Source organism: Toxorhynchites rutilus, chromosome 2 (genome assembly GCF_029784135.1).
Source record: "Toxorhynchites rutilus septentrionalis strain SRP chromosome 2, ASM2978413v1, whole genome shotgun sequence".
NCBI lineage: Eukaryota > Metazoa > Arthropoda > Insecta > Diptera > Culicidae > Toxorhynchites > Toxorhynchites rutilus.
Genome location: NC_073745.1, coordinates 65,222,382 through 65,245,275, shown reverse-complemented (window position 1 = coordinate 65,245,275; position 22,894 = coordinate 65,222,382). Strand labels below are relative to the sequence as shown.

The 22,894-nt window shown below is 37.1% G+C and overlaps 1 protein-coding gene across 1 annotated transcript in view; it reads right to left on the bottom strand.

The window, feature by feature from the left end:
* Nucleotides 1-3,311: 3,311 nt before the first annotated feature.
* Nucleotides 3,312-22,894, bottom strand: part of LOC129767851 (bone morphogenetic protein 5) — a 122,643-nt gene continuing 103,060 nt past the window's right edge. The window contains exons 2-3 of the mRNA XM_055769089.1: nt 22,009-22,183; nt 3,312-5,214 (exon numbers count right to left, since the gene is read on the bottom strand). Of these exons, the coding sequence (XP_055625064.1) occupies nt 4,034-5,214; nt 22,009-22,183 (1,356 nt within the window). The 3' untranslated portion in view covers nt 3,312-4,033. The remainder of the gene's footprint in view (nt 5,215-22,008; nt 22,184-22,894) is intronic.

The window sequence follows — 22,894 nt, the reverse complement described above, 5'->3', positions numbered from 1 at the left end:
TTGGGTTTTTTCCTTAGAATCGGCACGAATATTTCAGGACAATATTTAGCATGATTTATCAATTAAGGGTTGTAGGTCAACGAAATCATCGATCACGATGATACTGCAGATGTTTTGTTTTTACTAGGTTCATAATAGCCATCAGGCACTACCGAACCTGTAAAAGCGAAAGTCATTGATGTTTAGACGAGAAAATTCTGTTTTCAAACAAAGTGCTTGATTTCATTGGGCCCTATTATAGAAATCGAGGCGATAAGAATTTTGCTCGTTAGACCTATTTTACTATTATAGAAATCGAGCAATTCGACAGCACCGAGCGAGTGATAGCTATCGATGCAAGTGTCAGAACTTTTCGAGTTGTTTGGTTCACTTGTTGTATATCTTCAGAGAATTATTTTGTTTTGGTTTGCGTCCCTGATATTTTCCTTTAGGAAACATTTCAGAAACGCTTGAATATATGCAATTTTCAACACATGTTCGTTTGTTTTGATCAGTATTTGTTTTACGGTGCTGCCAGAATAGTCTATACAAGGTAAGTGTTCAATCCAACATTATTCATATTAATTATGTTATAATTTACAATGCAGAACTTACTTCCAGCACATATTTCAGTGGCTGAAAACGAGTGGACAGACAAATCACCACCTGTTTGAACGACTCGTTGAACCAATGGAAGCGAAAGTAAACACTGCTCGAGGTATTTGTGGAGGCAGTTCAAATAAAATCCCGGTTTAGAGAAACGTGGGAGAAATTCAGTGAGGAGCTTAATGCGCTGAGACCATCAATGCGTCTTGGTTCAGAATGCCAGAAAGTAAGTGTTTCTTCCACGATACATACAACTTCATAAGTAAATTTTATCATATTGTTTGAATTACTATCAAACGAATTTCCTACCTAAACATTTTTTATTCCTGCTAGCGTATGTTAGTACGTGTTACTTTTATCAGCAATTTTCTTTTTTATTGCTATACTATACCAAACTTTCTATACCATATGCTAAAGCTGAAATGTCTTGCAAAACAATAATGATTTTTTTAAATTACAGATTTGGATTGACATGAGGTGAAAGCTTGCTAACGAATCGAGCAGTTTTCCTCGATTTCTATAATTCCAGATTTTACTCGGTGTGATAGTGATAGTGATTGTATCGAATCCTCGATTCGATTTCTATAATTGTCTGATTTTTTTAAAACTCAAATAGCCAGTCAGCTTTAATAAAAATACTCGAGAGTAGGTTCACAATCGATATTTTGATATGGATATGGAGATAAAGTAAATGGAATTCGGAAGAAAATAATGAGCTCCCGGACAATGTTGAAAGAAATCGAAGATTTCAAGACAAATCGTTACCATTGGTAACCCGCTCTAAATTATTTTCAAGCGGTTGTCGGTTCAATGTCGACCGAGCGCCATAAAGTGCTACAAAAAGGCCGGAATCTACCTCCACCCTGCACCCGCAAGCAGCACTGCCTATAGTTGCAGCTATCGTGAGTACTTGTACTGAGCCAAACGGAATCACTGCAGAGATTGTTTTTCTCTCTCTCTCTCTCTCTCTCTCTCTCTCTCTTTTTTTCTCTCTAAACTGTCATTCAAAACACAACAGAGAATGGATCGAGAATCAAATTCGTAAGTATGGATAGTTTTTATTTTGTACTCATAGAATATGTGTAATCAACTCCTATTTTAATTCCACAAAAAACGTTCAATCTTGTTGAGACAAAATGAGACAAAATTAGGATTCGTATATTATAAAATGTTATTGGATGATGAAGGTAATGATGATGTGCATTATGTTTCCGACTACTTTCCAACCCATGTTTACAGCTCCGGTGAAGTATTGCCGATGAACTCAGGTCAACGCATATCGCTAAAATTAACTTCTATGACTAGCTTTAATTTATATATATATATATATATATATATATATATATATATATATATGATGTAAATACTATTTTCTTAATTCTATTCCAGAAACAAACTCATATTATGGTTGATGCCATAAGAATTAGGTGTTGCTGCTTCCGTTGTAGAGCGCGGGTGTGACGAATGTTCCGATGGAGAAATTTGCAGCTGTCAGAATTTCACTGGTGATGATATAATGACGGATTATATACGAAATGCCAGCAGTGATGATTAACTACCATCTCGATATCAGAAGAAAACCAGTACGAATTCGCAAACTGCACCGAAAAAGTAAACCTTGATGCTGGGAACGGTTGTAATGGACCGGACGGAAATGCTATGGGGGAACATTCCTTTATTTCAAAGTTTATTTCTTACTTGTTATTACTCAATTTTAGTATCGGGGACCGTTTATCTTTAGATAGCTCACAACAAATAATTCTCAATCCGTATAGCGGATTCTTATACAGTGCTAGAGAAGAAAATAATGTACCAATGTTTTGAATGTATAACCTAAATAAATATTTGTAAACATTTTCATTTTTATATTTTGTATGATTTTCTTTAGATCGATTAGAGCTATAATGAGGGACGAGCAGTTTGGCAATAGACCGACGTGGTGCCAGGTTGGTGCCAACGTTGGCTCGTAATTAGTTGTCAAATACGAAGGATAGGTCGATAAAATCATTGCAAAATGGCACGACATTGGCATCGTTGTCGACACCATTTGTTGGGACCAATCTGGCACAATAATGTAGAGTGGGAAGGCTATAATTTTTATCAACAAAATATGGAATAGAAAACAGAAACAAACTTGAAATGAAATTTAAGCGAAAAAAATAGAATTTCTTGATTTTTTCCTCAAATCCCGAGGAATGACCACGTGGACAACAGAGGGAGGGGTATAAGGAATGTCCACACTTGTCCACGGAGGGGAAGGGGGGGGGGTGTCTAAATGCTTTTTCTGTCCACGTGGACAGTCCCTTAGACTTAATAAATGAAAACGTCTGTACGATTTTGTGTCGAAGATAAATAAATAAATAAATTATGATGTGAAGTTGAGCGTAAGGTGCAAGCATACGGTTATGGTATTGAAGTTGAATAAAATAAATATGCCAACAGCTTACTATTGGGTTATATTTTATTGTCTGATAGTTTGAAAAGGATCGGTCAACAAGGTATTTTTTTTCGTGATGGAATTTGATGTGGTACATCCTTCAATCGAGTGATTACCGGACATCACCAGTCGCGATCAAAAAACCTCTGTTTGAAAAGTAAGTAATTGTTTCAATGCTTATGGTTATCTGAGGTAGAAAATAAAATTTTTAGAACCACGCTAGTTCATTGCACATATTGTATGATATAAGACCTGAATTTTCGGATTTCAATAAAGATCAAACGTATCATTTTTGCTACTGGACATTTCTCGCTTCATAAACATCGTTCTTTTTATTCTTTCATATGGTTTCGTTTCTTGGGAAGGCTTCACAAAATAAGTAGGTCTGTTCTGGCTTGTTTGTATTGCAAAAAAAATTGTTACAAAATATATATATATTAGCGTTAACACAAATACCCTACGAAGATCGCTCAGTAATCAAGAGAAAGTACAAGAGACGGAAAAAGTAATAAATATAATCTATAGAATCGACTCACGCCTTTCTGCTATTCAGTGATTCGTTCCTTTGGCCAACATTGAGTTATCCATGTTTTTGTGCAGTAAAATTTTCCTAGTTTCGTTATGATTTCTCTGCAGAGAGAAAAGCTTACGCCTAGTGCTAAAATTAATCTTAAAAAGGTATCAGTACTTTCTACAAATAAATAATGTATAAATAAAATCATATTGCTACTTGCTACAAAGTCTGGGAACAATTGACATTCGAACTAACTTGTATGGACCTGTGTTCTATACTGAGATTTTCTCGTAGCGTCGTTCAACCCGAAAAGCAAAAAAAAAAATGTAGTAGCACTTGCTTCCTTCGGCGTAAATTTTGGTTTCCTGTTACTTAAAAAACTACACGTTTTGTTTGTCGCAAATAATACTTTCGTTTTCATCTCTAGGATTTTCGGGGGTTCAGGGTTCATAAATGCAAGCATTTCATCTGCGTTCGTTGTATCCGGTGCGTGTGAATCACGAGCAGGCACACTCCGTAACCCGCCAGTTACTCCAGGTGGCCACCTTCAATCGTTGAGTATTCTTCGGATCGGCATACAGAACGTCGATGTGGTCCAGGCGGGACGGAGCGCAGCACGGCTTCGGGACCTCATACTTGGCGTGCTCGTGCAGGAGGCTCTGCAGCATGGCGTGATGACTAGCGGGGTTGAATTTCAGTGGGCATCGACCTCGGCAGAAACCGGCGTCGAAAATTTTTGGCTGAATGATGAAATCGAATCCGTCAATGTCACGGAAGTCCACCAGCAGCGGATGGCGACAGCAACGTTTGTTGCTGGTCGTGCAAGAGGTTGACTTCGGTGGGGAGAGATAGTCACCCATGGTGGGCCGGTAGCGTTGTACTTTGGAACGTTTTTCTCGCTGGATCAGCTTTCCCACCACATTGAGGACGGGCGTTTCTTCATAACTCGTAAAGAAAGGGGACGAGTCATAAATGACAAAGATATCGTGGCTGTAGCAATTTTCGCAGTATATTTCCAATCCGAGATTCTTCCTTGAACCATCGAGCCACGTGCGCACAGCTTCGTCCAGTGCCAATTGGAACCACTTCTTATCGTTGAGTGCAATTTCAGAGACGGCGATAGTTTTCGATGTCAGCCAGTGTCGCTCGTAGGGTTCAACCAGTTGATAGATGTGTAAATTGATAGTTTTCCCAGTTTTGTGACTCCCGTTGTCCGCAGAGAAGCCGTTGTGGCCACCAGTGACACCGCTTCCACTATTGTGAATATTATGTTTGAATTTAATTCGCCCTGCGCGCCTTCCGTGATGAGAGTGCATCTGTTGCTGATCCTCGCCGGCCGCCGGTGTCAAATGCTGCTGATGTTTACTATTGATATTTGTGCTGCGCTCGTCGTTTTGCCTTCTGGTTAACATTATGTTTAGTGATGATTCCTCGATGTTCTCGGGCGAGATTGGTGGAAGCTCCGTGAGCGTTTGCTGGTGCCGCTGATGGTGATTCTGGCTGCTGTGATGATGCGTTGCAGCAGCAGCTGCTGCCGGGAGCATGGAGGGAGAGTTGATACCGGATAGTTCACCGGTGGATGCATTTCTGGTTGGTATATCGAACCGGATATACACCAGATCATAGTTGTTGTTGAGGGAGCGCTTGCGCCGAAGATTCTGGTGATTTAATTGGTGACCTGGAAGGAATATAAATATTCTGTGAATGTTTGCTGACTTGTTTGTTGAACTAAAGAAAGCACAATTTGAGCATTTGAGTAGATTCGCTTTTCAAGTAGCATTATTAACCCTCCTGTACTCGCGTGCAACATCATAACACGTATACTTGCGCACGGTGTCACAGACCGAAAATTTAACTTCTCTGTAATGTTGCCATTGTGTATTTTTCAGGCTTTATCGGTGTTTATTTGAAGGAGAGGGTATGATTGAATGAAAAAACTAAAAAAAAATGTTTTCTTCATCGTTAATTATGTTTTTATAGTCATCTAATTCAGCCTCCTTAAAACAGAGTAATTTTTGATACTCCAACACAAATAACGAAATTCGAATTTTTCACTGATATAAATTAAAAGTAAGCAACTGAATATAATTCATGAAAGTATAAAGAGCTATAAAACAACATAAAAACGTATTAATCGATTGTGGTTTCATTGGAGTAAGAATCACAACATAGCATAACTGCATGCTCGAAACAAACATATTTTTTACATTTCATGCAGTTGTTGCCTATTTGTCGGGTCTTTTATCAAAAAGAAGAATGTATAACGACCTTCTGGATAATTACCAGATGACAAAGGCTCTGGAATATAAAGTTTGTATATTTCTAATATTCTTTGTCTCTGTATTCTTGGTAAACTAAGAATTAATGCCTTGTTTCAGATGGGGCATGAAAAGATGATATAAAAGGATTTCTAGGAATTTCCTTTTCTTTTTCTTGTTTTCTTGTCGATATTGTGCATTATAAAAAAATATCCCCGAAAATGTATCTGTTAAAAATTAGCATAAGCCACCGATTAGTTTATAGTTTACTGTTTACAATTATTCCACAAGTGAAATTCTTTCACAAGTGTGTATATGTATGACCATTATATTTAGCGAATAACTATACGAAAGTCAAACATTTATATTTTGCTTTAGAACGAATGAATCTAACGACGAATAGTTAATATATGGATCCGTTCAATCCAGTTACGAAAGGGACTGAAATCAAATAAGAATAGTTCGGTAATGATCTTATGCGTTATATGCAATAAATATTCCACGCCACTAACATTAATTTATACATTTCATTCAACAATATTCTAGAATATGAAAAAAGGCACTTGTCCAAAAAAGTTACTCCTATACTCGCGTCGGTGTGTCAGACCGAAAGTGTTAAAAAAGTGGCACACTTCCCCTTTGTACCAACACATGCGATACGCTAAACAATGACGAACGACGAATAACGAAGCTAGAGAGAATCGCAAAGTCGTAGTGTTGATATTTTCTGAGAAATGAACGAATTATTGATTTCTCGGTCTGACAGACCAATGCGCGAGTATAGGAGTGTTATATATACAGCGGTTACGCTACAGAAGTTTTTGGTAAATTTGTGAAATCACGCCGAAACAAGATCTGTTGGTTCTAGTTGGTTATAAATTCTTCGATAATAAAGGGTGTGTCACATCAAATTGCATCACGGAAAAATCGCTGTAGAAATTCGCCCAGTAGACCGATCCTTTTGAAAATTTTAGACAGTAAAACAAAAACTATTAAACAACTTTTGGCATTTTCTTTTTATTCATACTTCGAGCCCAAGCCCGTATGCTCGCACCTTCCTCTTTACCCCGTCCATAAGGTTCTGTACAACGTCAGGTTGTAGTTTTTTTTGAACAGAAATCCATTTTCTCTTGAAGTCCGCCTCCGATTTGACAACTTTTGGGATCTTCCGGCCTGCTTCATAATCGCCCAATATTTCTCTATTGGGCGAAGCTCCGGCGCGTTGGGCGGGTTCATTTCCTTTGGCCCGAAGGTGACCCCGTTGGCTTCGTACCACTCCAACACGTCCTTTGAATAGTGGCACGAAGCGAGATCCGGCCAGAAGATGGTCGGGCCCTCGTGCTGCTTCAATAGTGGTAGTAAGCGCTTCTGTAGGCACTCCTTAAGGTAAACCTGCCCGTTTACCGTGCCGGTCATCACGAAGGGGGCGCTCCACTTTCCGCAAGAGCAGATCGCTTGCCACACCATGTACTTTTTGGCAAACTTGGATAGTTTCTGCTTGAGAATTTCCTCCGGAACGCTGAATTTGTCCTCTGCGGAGAAGAACAACAGGCCCGGAAGCTGACGAAAGTCCGCTTTGACGTAGGTTTCGTCGTCCATTACCAGGCAATGCGGCTTCGTCAGCATTTCGGTGTACAGCTTCCGGGCTCGCGTCTTCCCCACCATGTTTTGCCTTTCGTCGCGGTTAGGAGCCTCCTGAACCTTGTATGTACGCAGGCCCTCCCGCTGCTTGGTGCGCTGGACGAATGAACTTGACAAATTCAGCTTATTGGCGACATCCCGGACCGAACTTCTCGGATCACGTCTAAACTGCTTAACTACGCGCTTGTGATCTTTTTCACTGACGGAGCATCCATTTTTGCCGTTCTTCACCTTCCGGACGATGGTTAGGTTCTCGAAGTATCGTTTTAGTACTCTGCTGACCGTGGATTGGACGATTCCCAGCATCTTACCGATGTCCCGATGTGACAACTCCGGATTCTCGAAATGAGTGCGCAGGATTAATTCACGACGCTCTTTTTCGTTCGACGACATTTTTCCAAATTTACGGAAAATTGACAGTGAGGCATGGCCAACGTGATCTATACACTCTTATCTGATTATAAGCGAAAGCTGAAGATATAATTCCTAAAAATTAAATTTCTACAGCGTTTTTTCCGTGATGCAATTTGATGTGACACACCCTTTAGGTGCAAAAAATTAAATCGTTTCGAAGAATTTATATCATCATCAGTGTTTATTCAGATAACGTTATAATTTTCCTCCTAAAACTTGTTCTGAAATTTGATTCCTCGGTGCATAATCTCATAGAATAGGTCAAAAAACTGTCTGGTAGCTGATCACTTATCGTATCCTTGTTGCTGTTGCGACGCAAAAGTGATCGTGTGCCAATTTGTGTCAGATCCCCTTTCGCGAAATGTCTTAGATGTCAAATTCATGAATAAAAAACGCTGTTAGACCAATTACAACACATTTATTCATTATTTAGACTATTCACTAACAGCGAATATATTTAAGGGCACAAATTTTGGACGTTTTGTTCGAGCTCTGAATAAATAAAACAAAGCATATTTTTTACTATTCTTTATTTCGTTATTTGTTTTGTTGTCTTTTAACCTACTAACGACCAAGCTGTAAAAATTATATTATTTTTTTAACAAGAGCCATTGGTGTAATATTGATTATTGGCGTTACAGAAACCCCAATATTAAATAATTATTTTTTTCCGTGCTTCCGTTTTCCGGAAAATGACAAAAAATCAAAAAAGCGCCAAACAAAAACATTGGCCAATTTTGTTCCTGTAGGAGGTTCTTTTATCTTATGATCTTTTATCGAAGTAATATTGTAGAAAAGTTTACATATTTTGAAATTTTTTATGGTTTTGTTTTTTGTTAGGTTATGTGAGGTTATGTAGTTTCCGCACATAGTTATTTGAAACCGATTTTTATGCCCAATGAAGTGATACAAATTTGAATGAAATTGATAGTAAGTGGTAGCTAATAGACTAAGCTATCATTTGATGTCAAAACCTTATTATTTGGTTGCTTTCCAAAGCCACGAAAAATTATCGAAGTTGCTGTTCGATTCTTCGAACGCTTGGCATAAAACGGGTTACCAATACAACAGGAGTTGAACGGAAAAACTAGAATTGGGTTATATCTGTGATATAATCGCGAGGTGGACGTAGGACTAACGTTGGCTTAGCAATCAATAAGTAACAAGCATATAGCTCCTAGACATCTCGTCTTTCGAATTGAGTGATTATCATACTACTTCGTTCAGCCGGAAAAGAATTATTGATGCTTAAAGGAGGAACCGATTCCTCCTCGGGAATACCCAGCGCTAATAGTACCCCCTCCCCAAGCCCCGACAATTGGAAGAATCATTGTTCCGGAGCAGGATTATTAACGCTTGAGAAGGAATGGATTCCTCATCGGAATTATACAGCAAAAATAAGACCCCCTTCCCAACAATTGGAATTGACGATCGATTACAGCATCGCACACAAATTATTGTGTAACACTGCTTTCATCATTATGATTTCTTCGATACGGCGAAATATTCACTACATCATATAAAATATTTCGTATTTTTCAGTATCAAATCCATACTCAATGGCACCCATCTCTATCGAATTATCATCGACATCTTGATTTTCGCAAAATGTTTCTTTCAGGTCAGCTGCAGAAACGAAATGGAATAGGAAGAGAACTGCTTTCATAGGCGTGAGAGCGTGTGAGTGTGACCTTCCTTATCTCACATCGCCCTAACGATTAAATTGATTTCCGAAGTGTGCGCTAGATTATCTACGGATTTATGTGTTTTCAATAGTCTGTTTTCAAAGCAATTTTAAAGCTATTAAAACAAGTGTTCAGGGCAATAATTAAGGCAGAAATGAAAGACTTAGTCCTACATAAAAAAATATTCAAATTTGGAATATTTACACGTGGGAGAAGTGAGGGTGTTTAAAAAAGTTGTGCCATGGCGGACACGATTCCCTACCCACTTCCTTTCTGAAAACTCGAATAGATTCTGAATCAGTACAGATGTCGCTATCGCATAAACCCAAGACAAGACAAAAAGAATTTTTGAAACCTGTAAACATTATATATGTTTTTATTTCATGTACCTTTACTACGCTTAATTGCGCACCCTAATGTAAACACACATTTTTGAAATAAACGTCAACGTCAACGAGTCAAAAACGCGACATTTTGAACCCAGCTTAAAGCATACGAGGGCGGTCCGATAAGTACTTAGCATCATCGCCCGATGGTGCCAGTATCGCAAGAGAGATTACTAATCGCAAAAATGGTCGAAATGCACTACGAACTGCTGCCCCATCCACCGTATTCCTCAACTTTTTTTTTGTTTCCAAACTTGAAAAAGTCACTCGCCGGGCAGAAGTTGGAGTCGAATGAGGAGGTCATCGCCGCCATGGAGGTCTACTTTGCAGACCTCGAGAAAACGTATTTTTTAGATGGATTAAAGAAGTTGGAGTTTTTTTTTCTAGGCTATGTATTTATCGGACTGCCCTCGTATGCTGAAAATAGAGATGGGCGAGGGCTCACGAGCCGCTCATTTGAACCGGTTCGTCAGAACGAGCGTACGATCCACGGTTCTTTACAAATGAACCGCGGTTCAAAAAAGAGCCGCTTTTTCGAAAGAGTCTTGGCTCAAAAAAGGGCTGCGATTCAAAGAGTCTCGGATCAAAAAAAAAAGCTGCGATTCAAAAAAAGATCCGCTTTTTGAAAGAGATTGGGTCAAAAAAGTGTCACGATTCAAAAGAATCTCGGCTCAAAAAAGCAGCTGTTCAGAGACGCTTTTTGAAAGTGTCTCGGCTAAAAAAAGCCGCGATTGAAAAAAGAGCCGTTTTTCGAAAGAGTCTCGGTTCAAAAGAGTCCTGGCTCAAACACGAGCTGCGGTTCCAAGAAGAGCCGCTCAAATGAGTCGGCTCGTTTCAATGAACGAGCGGCTCTGAGCCGCTCACTGGAATGAACCGTTTTGCCCACCTCTAGCTGAAATGCTTCTCAATCGTTTCCGGTCGTGGCATCATAATGAAGCAATATCCCTCTGTTTTGCATTACTGGTACTCTGATATTTAACCGGGCAACCAGTGGAACACAGATTTACGTGCGAGAGACCGCCGCTTCCGACAGCGGGTCGGCGGTCGACTCGGATCGCGTCGTTGAGGATAGGGCCGCCTCGATTCCTTATCCTCGTTAAAAGTGGACTTTGCCCTCATTACATTGACCTCAGAATAAATTTCGAAGAACGAAAACGAAAAAAAAAAATTATAATAGAAATTACGCTTTTTCTGTGAGGCATTTTTACCCATGATATTTTTCCAGAGCCACAATATTTCTAGCTTACTTGTAGCATTACATTTCTTCTGAACGGTTGTTGGATTGATTTTTTTCTGGTCACGGTTCAGACTTATTGGTGACTTTTTCCGATTGATCTTTCATTTTTGTGAAATCTAGTATTGTTTCCGGGTTAAAAGTGCACTGCAGCGCATTTTAAGCCGGATGTGAAAAATATATTTTCCAGTGCTAGGCGCTCGATGGAAAACAGAAGGTGAAAATTGGTGGAAAATTGTGTTTTTGAGAGCGTTGGAGATTTTTGGAAGGTTTGAGGATTTACTAGGAGATACTGAAAACTGCTTGAATATTCATTAAGTTCAAAAATCAACAGTACATATAAGAGCTAAGAGTTAATTTGACTGTTTGCTCAAATTCAATTTTTATTGCTTCGCGAATTGCTCGCTCCTCTCAGAGCAAGTATTCATTCATCGGCCCCTTTTCATTACTTCCAAATATTTGTACTAAAGAGCTCATTTGCAAATTTCTATCATGTTTATTCTCGTCTGCAATAATTTAGTAGTACCACGATGATTTTGCGGTCGTGTCTTGCACCATACTTCTATTTTTTCAGATGTTGGACGTATTTTCGCACTTAGACCGATTTGCTTGACAGTTGAAATGTTAAAGCTTATTTGAGAAAACGGTTGTTCAATATTGTTTAATGATTTTTGTTGAGGTCTTATCAAATATTTATACTAAAGGGTGTGTTACATCAAATTGCATCACGGAAAAAACGCTGTAGAAATTTAATTTTTAGGAATTATATCTTCAGCTTTCGCTTATAATCAGATAAGAGTGTATAGATCACGTTGGCCATGCTTCACTGTCAATTTTTCGTAAATTTTGAAAAATGTCGTCGAACGAAAAAGAGCGTCGTGAATTAATCCTGTGCACTCATTTCGAGAATCCGGAGTTGTCACATCGGGACATCGGTAAGATGCTGGGAATCGTCCAATCCACGGTCAGCAGAGTACTAAAACGATACTTCGAGAACCTAACCATCGTCCGGAAGGTGAAGAACGGCAAAAATGGATGCTCCGTCAGTGAAAAAGATCACAAGCGCGTAGTTAAGCAGTTTAGACGTGATCCGAGAAGTTCGGTCCGGGATGTCGCCAATAAGCTGAATTTGTCAAGTTCATTCGTCCAGCGGACCAAGCAGCGGGAGGGCCTGCGTACATACAAGGTTCAGGAGGCTCCTAACCGCGACGAAAGGCAAAACATGGTGGGGAAGACGCGAGCCCGGAAGCTGTACACCGAAATGCTGACGAAGCCGCATTGCCTGGTAATGGACGACGAAACCTACGTCAAAGCGGACTTTCGTCAGCTGCCGGGCCTGTTGTTCTTCTCCGCAAAGGACAAATTCAGCGTTCCGGAGGAGATTCGTGTCTTATATTTTCTTTATACTTTTATTCAAAAAGGGTTTTATTCATTTCTCGTCACTCCACGCGTGCATCCGCGTCGAGTGTCATACAAGAACTGTCTTAATGCTAGTTACATGTGTCTTAAGCTAACTTAGCCAACAGTTTGTGGAGAGTTTCATTGGGAGGAGCCAAGTCGATTTCAAAGGGGAATAGCCAATCAATCGAATGCAGTGTTCGATGTGAATGGTGTCAAGAAATAAAATTGCTTACTGCGCTCATAAGCGCGCATATCGATTTCATGGGAAATCGTAAAGTGTCACGACGACTTTGTGTACGGTCGCGTATTTAATCAGAATAGAACTGGGTTTGTTTTGGTTTCTGGTTTATTGCCTTTAGCTGCGCGCGACATGATGTAAGGGTGCATTCATATCGCCCGCGCATGTTGGCATGGACGAATGTGGGAGAAAAACAATTAACGAAATAATGCAGTTGCGCTTGAGGAATGTTTCGTGGGAATCGTAAATTGAAGTGACCACGCATGAGTCATTTATTTTGAAACAATCAACTGCTTATGAGGAGAAGGATAATTTGTATATTGGGAGTTTTAAGATGGACTTTGGAACGGGGTTTGAAATCATACTACACCATCCCTCTTTAAGAGAATGATGTAATGCAATGGAATCATTCTTAGTATTCAGATTATGGATTAATTATTCCTTGGCTTCTCTCAATGTTACAAATATTTTATAGACTTTTTATAGGTTTCTAAACTTTTATTTTCCAAAGCTGTTGGTATATTGTAAACAATGGTATGTGGTTTTGTATAATATTGGTAATTTGATATATTTCTAAAGATTTCTATAAATAATTGTAATATAATTGGTTTTTGCGAATGAAGTAACTTCTCTAAAAATGAATGTTGTTTGATTTTATATTTTTATCAATCTGTTTTTGTGTACTGTCTGTGTATGTTCTGTTTTGGGGTTCTGAATCCTGCAGTTTGTATCTAGTATTTCTTGAACTATATATGGTCCGTCATAGAATGGATCAAGTTTTCTTCTGTTTTCTATTTTTAGATAAACTTTGTCGTTTACTGTTAAATGAATTGGATTAATGACATTTTCTGAGTTTTTTGCTCTTTGAATTTTCTGCTCAATTAATTTGGTTCTTGCTATTTCATTAGATCGTTGTAATTTAAATTTTAGTTCTTTACTATATTGTTCAAAATTATATATTGGTTCAGTTCCTTTTTCAAATAATTCTTGTGGTAATTTAGCTTTAGTTCCAAAAATTAATTCATGAGGGGTAAATTCATGGTGTGAATGTGGGGTTGTGTTATAATTGAAAGTATAGTATTTTAACCACTCATCCCAATCCGTTTGATGTTCGTTAACGAAAGATCTCAGATATTCATTTAAACATCTATGATTTCTCTCTAACGATCCAATCGTCTGGGGGTGATAGGCTGTACTAAATTTTTGTTCAACTTTAAGCGTTTTACAGATCTGTTCAAAGACTTCGTTATTATACTCAGTTCCTTGATCAGAACGTAAGGTTAAAAATGTTCCGTAAGTTAAAATAAAATTGTCTACTAATGCTTTAGCAATTACGTTTGCTTCTTTAGTAGGTACTGGAATTAATACGACATATTTCGTTAAATCGCATTGAATACTAACTGCATATCTATTGTTGTTGTTACTTTTTGGTAATGGTCCAACTGTATCTATTGAAATACTTTCGAATGGGTGATTTGGTGTTGTAGTAACTACTTGTTTTTCTTTTGTATGCTTTATGACTTTGTTTCGTTTGCATAATTCACAGGCCTTGATGAATTCTGCAATCGATCTTTTCATATTGCTCCAATTATACACTTCTCTAATTTGAAGGTACAACTTATGTTGACCAATGTGACCTCCTGTAGGGGTGTTATGGTAATCATTCAATACTTTTTGGATGTCTTTTATTTTTGTTAAAAACATTGGTGGATTGTAAATAATAATTTCTATTGAATACACTTGAGTATTCGCTAATATTTTAAAGTTTTCAATTGATATCATTTTAAATATTTCGTCTTTTGTCGACAGCGCTAATTTCTTTTGGTTCATTTTAATCATTGTTCCTTCTATTTTCAGAAGTGCAGATTCTAATGTCTGACTTCCATGTAAAATTTGTTGATGCACTTGGGCAATAATTTTATTGTTTTTCTTTAAATAAAATATCATTCCATATTTGTCGACGCGTGTTTCGAGTTTAATTAATTTCTTCGTTTCTGATGGATTATTTGTCATGTACGTAGAGAAGTGATCAGTTTCTCGTGGTACAGAAATTTGATTATCAGATGTTTTCATATTTGAATTATTTTTCGAATTACGAGTCATCGCTCTTGTGCTTACTCCTAATATATTTAAATTTTTTAATTCATCAGAGGAGGTTACTATTCTTGATAAAGCATCTGCTCCTACATTTGATTTTCCTGCTATGTATTCAATTGTAAAGTCATATTCTTCTAAATCAAGACGCATTCTAGTTAATTTTGAAGTTGGATTTTTCATACCGAATAAGAAAACTAACGGTCTATGATCCGTTTGTACTAAAAATTTTCTACCGTACAGGTAAGGTTTGAAGTAATTAATAGCCCAATGTATGGCTGTTAATTCTTTTAGAATCACTGGTTTATTCTTTTCACCAGGTGTAAAAGTTTTGCTTGCAAAAGCTATTGGTAAATTTCCATGTTGTGTTTGTTGAGACAATACAGCTCCACAACCTATATCTGAAGCATCTGTTGTTAATATAAATTGCTTCGTAAAATCTGGATATTGTAATAATCTTGGTGACATTAATGAATTTCTTAGGGTGTTGAATGCATTTTGACAACTATTGGTCCATATAAATTGTGAATTTTTCTTCAATAGTTGATTAAGGGGATTTGCTATTAATGCAAAATTTGGTACGAATTTACGATAATAATTACAAAATGCAACGAATCTTCTAACTTCGTCTGCATTTTTAGGAACTGGATAATTTTGAATAGTTGAAAATTTGGAATCATCTGGTAACATGCCATATTCTGTTATTTTATGACCTAGAAAGGTAACTTCAGTGCTAAAAAATTTGCATTTCTGCGCATTTAGCTTCAAATTGTAATATCTTAATCTTTCAAAAACTTGATTTAGATTTGAAATATGATGGTTTACAGAACATCCTACGACTATAATATCGTCGATGTAAATGAAAGCTAATTCTGGGGTTAAACCAGCCATTGCAATTGTCATCATACGTTGAAAACTGTTTGGACTTATATTCAATCCAAACGGTAATCTTGTATATTGATAATGTCCGTTTTGTGTTGAAAATGCCGTAAATTTTCTAGACTCATTGTCCAAAGGTATTTGATGAAAACCTGACATGAGATCTAATGTTGAAAAATATTTTGCTCTGCCAAGTTGATCTAAAATATCGTCAATTCTTGGTAGAGGAAATTTGTCTGCTAAAATTTTTTTATTTAGTTGTCTAAAATCAACGACTAAACGCCATTTTTTGTCATTATTTTGGGATTTTTTCGGTACTAGAAGTATAGGAGAGTTGTATGGTGAAACTGAAGGTTCCACTATATTACTCTCTAACATTTTGTTTACCTGTTGATTAATTTCGGTTTGTTGCGCATGAATCGTCTTGTAATTAGGAATATATACAGGAACTTTATCACTTAGAACAATGTTCTGTGAATAGAAATTGTTTTGAGTAACATCCTCCTCTGGAAGACAAAATATGTCTTGATAATCATTAATTAATTTTTTAAATTTATCTTTAGCATATGGAGGAATTTTGTCCGTGTTTATGCTTTTAAAAATCTCTTCGGATCTCTTATTATTAATATTTTTGGTATTTACATTAAGAATAGAATAATCGTTTAAAATACTTAATGTAGGCTTAAATTTAGAATAATGTATGTACAAAGGTTTATTCGTAGTATTTACAAATTTTACATAAGGCTTTAAAGGTGAAATTATAGTGTTACCACAGAAAACTCCTGGGTAAATTTCTTCTGAATGGACTACCATATCCTCTCTAATGTTTAAATATGGTATCCTTCTGATAACTTCACTACGACTTGGTAGCATGAAGCCTTCATTTAAGTTGTCTTCTATTGGTACTGAAATTTGTATATTGGCTATATTAAATGTAAGTAGCCAATGTTCATAATCTATTAAACATTTATAATTTATTAAAAAATCTCGACCTAGAATACCATCAGCCGTAATTGGTAAGTCTGCGGTAACTAGGTGAAAATCGTGATTTAAAGTTAATGTATTATTAAAGCATAAAGATGTATTTGTTAAACCTAATGTTTCTACACTATTTTCCGTAATGCCGGTTAATTTAATCTTATTGTTAGTATTTACATGTTGATTTGGGAGAATATTTCGTGCTTTGAACAACGAAATATCTGCACCGGTGTCAATGATCAAGTTGCATATTTTATTTCCAGTCATGTGCACTTTGACTTGGATAAAATTTGATGCATTTAAATTTAATGTCAAAATCGGTATGCCTGTCCGTAACAATTGTTCAGTTAGTCGACATCTGTTAGCAATTGTTACTGGTTGGCTAAAAAATAATCGGTATTTGCTTGATTGTTCCCATTATTTGCAATATTGTTGTTGAACGGTACCATAGCTTGGCAAGTATTATCTGATTCGTTTTGTGGGTGAAATCCATTATTGTTTGCATGATTATTCAGTCGAGGAATGTCTTGCTGATTTACTACGTACATTCTCGCTGGTACATTATTTCTATTGAAATTTCTGTTAACGTTTCTGTTTTGGTTTTGATTGAAATTTCGTTGAAAAGGGTATTGTTGTAAATTTTGATTGAAATTTGGTTGTTGTCGGGAATTTTGGATTGAATTTCTATTAGTAGGATACTGATGGTTAATGGGATATTGTCGGTTGAGGTTTCTATTGAGGTTATTTGGATATCTTGCTTGATATCTTCCATGGAAATAATTTCTTTGATTATTTCTTTCATAAACCATAGGGTTTCTGTAATTGAAATTTCGGTTTGTGTTATAATGATTTGGTTGTCTATCCTTAATCGACTGCAGTACGACTGCGTTTGAATCAGTATTGTCCTTTTCATTTTCTACCATTACGTTGATGGCCTCTTGTAAATTGTCGAATTTGCCAATTTTCAGCATCATTTTGGTCTCTCTGTTGGGTGTTTCTTTGATAAGTGTTTTGATCGCTACCTTTTGAGACATTTTCCTTGCGACTGTGTCGGGAATTTGTTCTCTTATATAGGTATCTTTGAGCTTATCTGTCAATTCATCGAGTTGTTTAGTGAATTTCTCGATTTCATTTGTCGATTTGAGTCTCAAATTCATCAGATTAGCTAAGGCTATGTCTGAATTTGATTTCTCTTCGCAATTTGTTTGGATTTTTGCGACTATTTCGTCATAATCCGTTGGAGATATTGAGAATAAATTTCTCGCTTTTCCAGTTAATTTTGTTAGTATAATTTGAATTGCGGCTGCTTTGCTTTCGATTGGAACTATGGTCTTTGCCAAGTTCACCGCGTCTATAAATGATTTAACACCACTTGCGTTTCCGTCATAAGTGGGTATCAGCGTTGCTAATTCAGCGGCTGTTTTAATATTAAGAGCCATGTTGGATACTTTGTGTATTTTAATATACCAAATTAAAATTTTTGTCAATATTTTAAATTTAATTTTTCTTTGTTTTAAATTAATTTCACTTTTCACTCTCAATAGTGAATCGTCAGTGCTTAATTTATAGGGTTTTAGTAAACCACTTGATTTACCAAGTGTCTCTGGTTCACTATCGTATTCCCTTTGTATTACTTCTGATTCATCTAAAATTTTGATGGCCTTCTGATATATTTGTTTCAGTGCACCATAAGTTTCAACTTCGTCATTCCAGACTGAAGCTCCAAGTCTATACTCGAAAGATTTTAGTATTGTTCGATATTTGGCTAAGTTTTCTTGTAACTGTTGCCTTTTGACTTCAATATTATATAAAGTTCTTGGTCTGTTTTTATTTTTGTTCAAATTCTGATATCCCTTTTTCAGATATGATTCAATTTCTTTGAGTTGTTCCATTTAGGAAGACTCATTTTTATTCATAAATTCTCAGAATTTTATCTTTTCGGACTAATGATAAGAACAAATTTGCGAAAAAATATATATATTATTTTATTGATTATTTTTCATTTGCCTTCTATTCCTTTTTGCTTCGGCCAATCTTTGTCGTCTTCTCTCTTTCTGGCCGGGAAGTTTTAGCCACGTAATCGGATCACATCCGGGTAATTCATCTATTCTGTCTAGTAATTCTTCATACGATTCGAGTTTAGTATTTTCTCCAAATACTACTATATCAGGTGCGAAAGCTCCTTCGCCCTTTCCTTTGCTTACATCGGCTAATAATTTCAGAAAATCTTCAAAATCGTCTTTAATCATTTTTATAAGATTTTTGAAGTAGAGGTTAAAAAAAATAATATATAATTTTCGTTATATTATTTTCTTATGATATTATTTCTTTGCTGTAATTTTTGTATATTAAGTTATTCTATTAGCGGCCATTCATATATAGTCTAAAGCTGTAGGCAATTGATGCCATAGTTTGTGCCGACTGTGCAGCTTTCAGTGCTTCTTTACGTACACACTGCTTATAATTCTTGTATAGTTTAATGAAAGCAAATATTAATAAAATCGCAAGTATAATCCATAATAATAACTCTTGCGTTTCGTGGAATAAAGTGTGTTGTTCCACGTGGTTTAGGATATTTACTTGTGGGTCTCCTGTATTTTGAATAGTTTTCTTGTCAAACAGGCCCATTTCTACTTTCTCGAAGCATATTCAATTAATTACATGCATTGTTTTTCATTATGCATTATACATTATAGTCATTGGTAAATGTATCGAAATTTATTGTTTCTATACCGAATATATTATTATCAAAACTCATTATTTGGAAATAATTTTTATAAATACTTTGTAACCGAGGGTATGTAATTCGAACACTTCATAAAGAAACATATAATCATTCTAGCCTATGCGTTCAGTTCGATAAGTGCTGTACGTTTTATTTTGATATACATCAGTTTCAATTGCTTACTTCATATCGTCGGTTTCATTCCAGATTTAGCTCCTTCTGCTCTCTGTTGGTCCCGCCTGTCAGTTCCTTATTGCTGACAATGGTCTCGCCTTCCGATGTTCCTGCTTCTGTTCATTTATCTTCGCGTTACACTTTCCGCTGCTGCTCTTGCTGTTTCTCCTTATTAAGGTTAACTTTTCATTTTATTCACATGGTAAAATAAGTTGTCTCTGTTGATTTTCTCCCAGCACTTTTGGTTTGATCTTCATTGAAATTATTTTCGTAAGGAGTTTTTTTTTTTTATTTTGTTTCCCTCCTATTCAGTGTCAGTATTTATATTACACCGCTTTTCTGGCACTTTTCCGATCACATTGTTTGTAACACTTTTTGAATTTCTCCCAGCACTATTTGTTTAGATTTCGCTATTGTTCCAATGTTTGCTGTTCGAATTATCACTCGCCTGTTGGCACGACACTTAATATTCACTATTTAAGCTTGTCCAGTTGTTCATAATAAATATATATTTCATATATATTTTTTTTTTTCAGTCTGCGCTAAAGTTGATTACACAAACTTCGGGGATTTTTCTCCCTTTCCTTAACTTTTCTTCTCATACTTTTATTTTGGCTTTTCCATTGAGCTGTGGCGGTAATTGCACTCAAGTTTACCACTCGCCATGTAATTATATAGTTTATATTGTAATGCCAATAATATTGTTCACATCACCAATATTGTTCATCACACGCGGCCTTGTACTTATTTTCAATATTCTTCACATAAATCACTTCCGAAGATTGCAGGTTTAATTTCACGGTCGCCATGTCTTATATTTTCTTTATACTTTTATTCAAAAAGGGTTTTATTCATTTCTCGTCACTCCACGCGTGCATCCGCGTCGAGTGTCATACAAGAACTGTCTTAATGCTAGTTACATGTGTCTTAAGCTAACTTAGCCAACAGTTTGTGGAGAGTTTCATTGGGAGGAGCCAAGTCGATTTCAAAGGGGAATAGCCAATCAATCGAATGCAGTGTTCGATGTGAATGGTGTCAAGAAATAAAATTGCTTACTGCGCTCATAAGCGCGCATATCGATTTCATGGGAAATCGTAAAGTGTCACGACGACTTTGTGTACGGTCGCGTATTTAATCAGAATAGAACTGGGTTTGTTTTGGTTTCTGGTTTATTGCCTTTAGCTGCGCGCGACATGATGTAAGGGTGCATTCATATCGCCCGCGCATGTTGGCATGGACGAATGTGGGAGAAAAACAATTAACGAAATAATGCAGTTGCGCTTGAGGAATGTTTCGTGGGAATCGTAAATTGAAGTGACCACGCATGAGTCATTTATTTTGAAACAATCAACTGCTTATGAGGAGAAGGATAATTTGTATATTGGGAGTTTTAAGATGGACTTTGGAACGGGGTTTGAAATCATACTACATTCGCAAGCAGAAACTATCCAAGTTTGCCAAAAAGTACATGGTGTGGCAAGCGATCTGCTCTTGCGGAAAGCAGAGCGCCCCCTTCGTGATGACCGGCACGGTAAACGGGCAGGTTTACCTTAAGGAGTGCCTACAGAAGCGCTTACTACCACTATTGAAGCAGCACGAGGGCCCGACCATCTTCTGGCCGGATCTCGTTTCGTGCCACTATTCAAAGGACGTGTTGAAGTGGTACGAAGCCAACGGGGTCACCTTCGTGCCAAAGGAAATGAACCCGCCCAACGCGCCGGAGCTTCGCCCAATAGAGAAATATTGGGCGATTATGAAGCAGGCCCTCCGGGAGAACCCAAAAGTTGTCAAATCGGAGGCGGACTTCAAGAGAAAATGGATTTTCTGTTTAAAAAAAACTACAACCTGACGTTGTACAGAACCTTATGGACGGGGTAAAGAGGATGGTGCGAGCATACGGGCTTGGGCTCAAAGTATGAATAAAAAGAATATGCCAAAAGTTGTTTAACAGTTTTTATTTTACTGTCTAAAATTCTCAAAAGGATCGGTCTACTGGGCGAATTTCTACAGCGTTTTTTCCGTGATGCAATTTGATGTGACATACCCTTTACTAAAGTTGACCTCTTCTAAGCTTGCTAATTCGCCGAATCATTCTGCAGCTTGGACAGGAAGTGAATTTTACGCCGAAAATATTTTTCAGATCTCAATCTATTATTTATTCCGATTCTTACAAAAAAATTTCGACGATCAAAGTTTTTCATATCATTTGAATGGGGTCTCATTAGGACTCAACTTTTTGACACCGAACAAACGATCTACAAGATAATTATTAAGATTAAGATTTTTATAATTCAATAATTTTTTTCCTTTTTTTTTATAATAATTCCCAAATAATTCTAAGGAATTACATTCTTCGATTCCTCACCTGAATCCGGGAAGCTGAACAGATGCCGGCTCTCTAGCAGGCTATCCGCACCCACGTAGTCATCAGTCTCATCGTGGTCAAGTTGACGCTGCAACCGCTGGAGGCTGTTACGTCTGTTGACTCGTTCCAGGTACTCTCGATATTTGGTTTCATATTCTTGCTGACTGACGTTCATCTGGAAGGAAACATTTCAAAACAAAGAAGCATAATGAGTAAAAACATTCAAACAACGAAAGCGGCGGATTGGGGAGCGATTCAGGGCGATTATTTTCAAATAAGATTTCAAACGATTTTCAAAAGCTTTGGCACCCTCGGATGATCGCTTTGATATGCGGGCGTGAATAAATCGCTCATTTATGGCACTTTAATCGAGTAGGAAATGAAGTCGCTGGACGAAAATATGCTACAAGCAGGTTGCTTCCGAAGAAATTTATGTGTTTTCTATGCAGATTGGAAGGAGAGCTGCGTGACGACAGCACATTTGTGCCACTTAGGCAGCCTGAACCGAACGGGCATTAGCATCAAAACGGTTGGATTTTATGTGCCTCTTGGTTTTTGATTGTCTCATTTGCAAAGTCAAAGTTTTTCCCCGATACGATCATACGATCGGTACGGATCGGTTTAAATCAGAATCAATGTTTATTCATCTGAATGAATAACCATAGCAGATCAATCAAAGTGCCTCTACCGTGAGCACTTAGAGGACGCGTGACTTTTTGGAATGTTCACAGTTCTTTGGTGAAGACAGGATAACTTCGCTGTGCATGTGGCCAATAAACAATAACAGCTTTAGGGCGTCTCCTAAAATATTTATTGTACTAATCGAAGACTTTCAAACATTCCTTGAGGGTGATGTCACCTCAGCAATTTGTCGTTAATTGTTCGG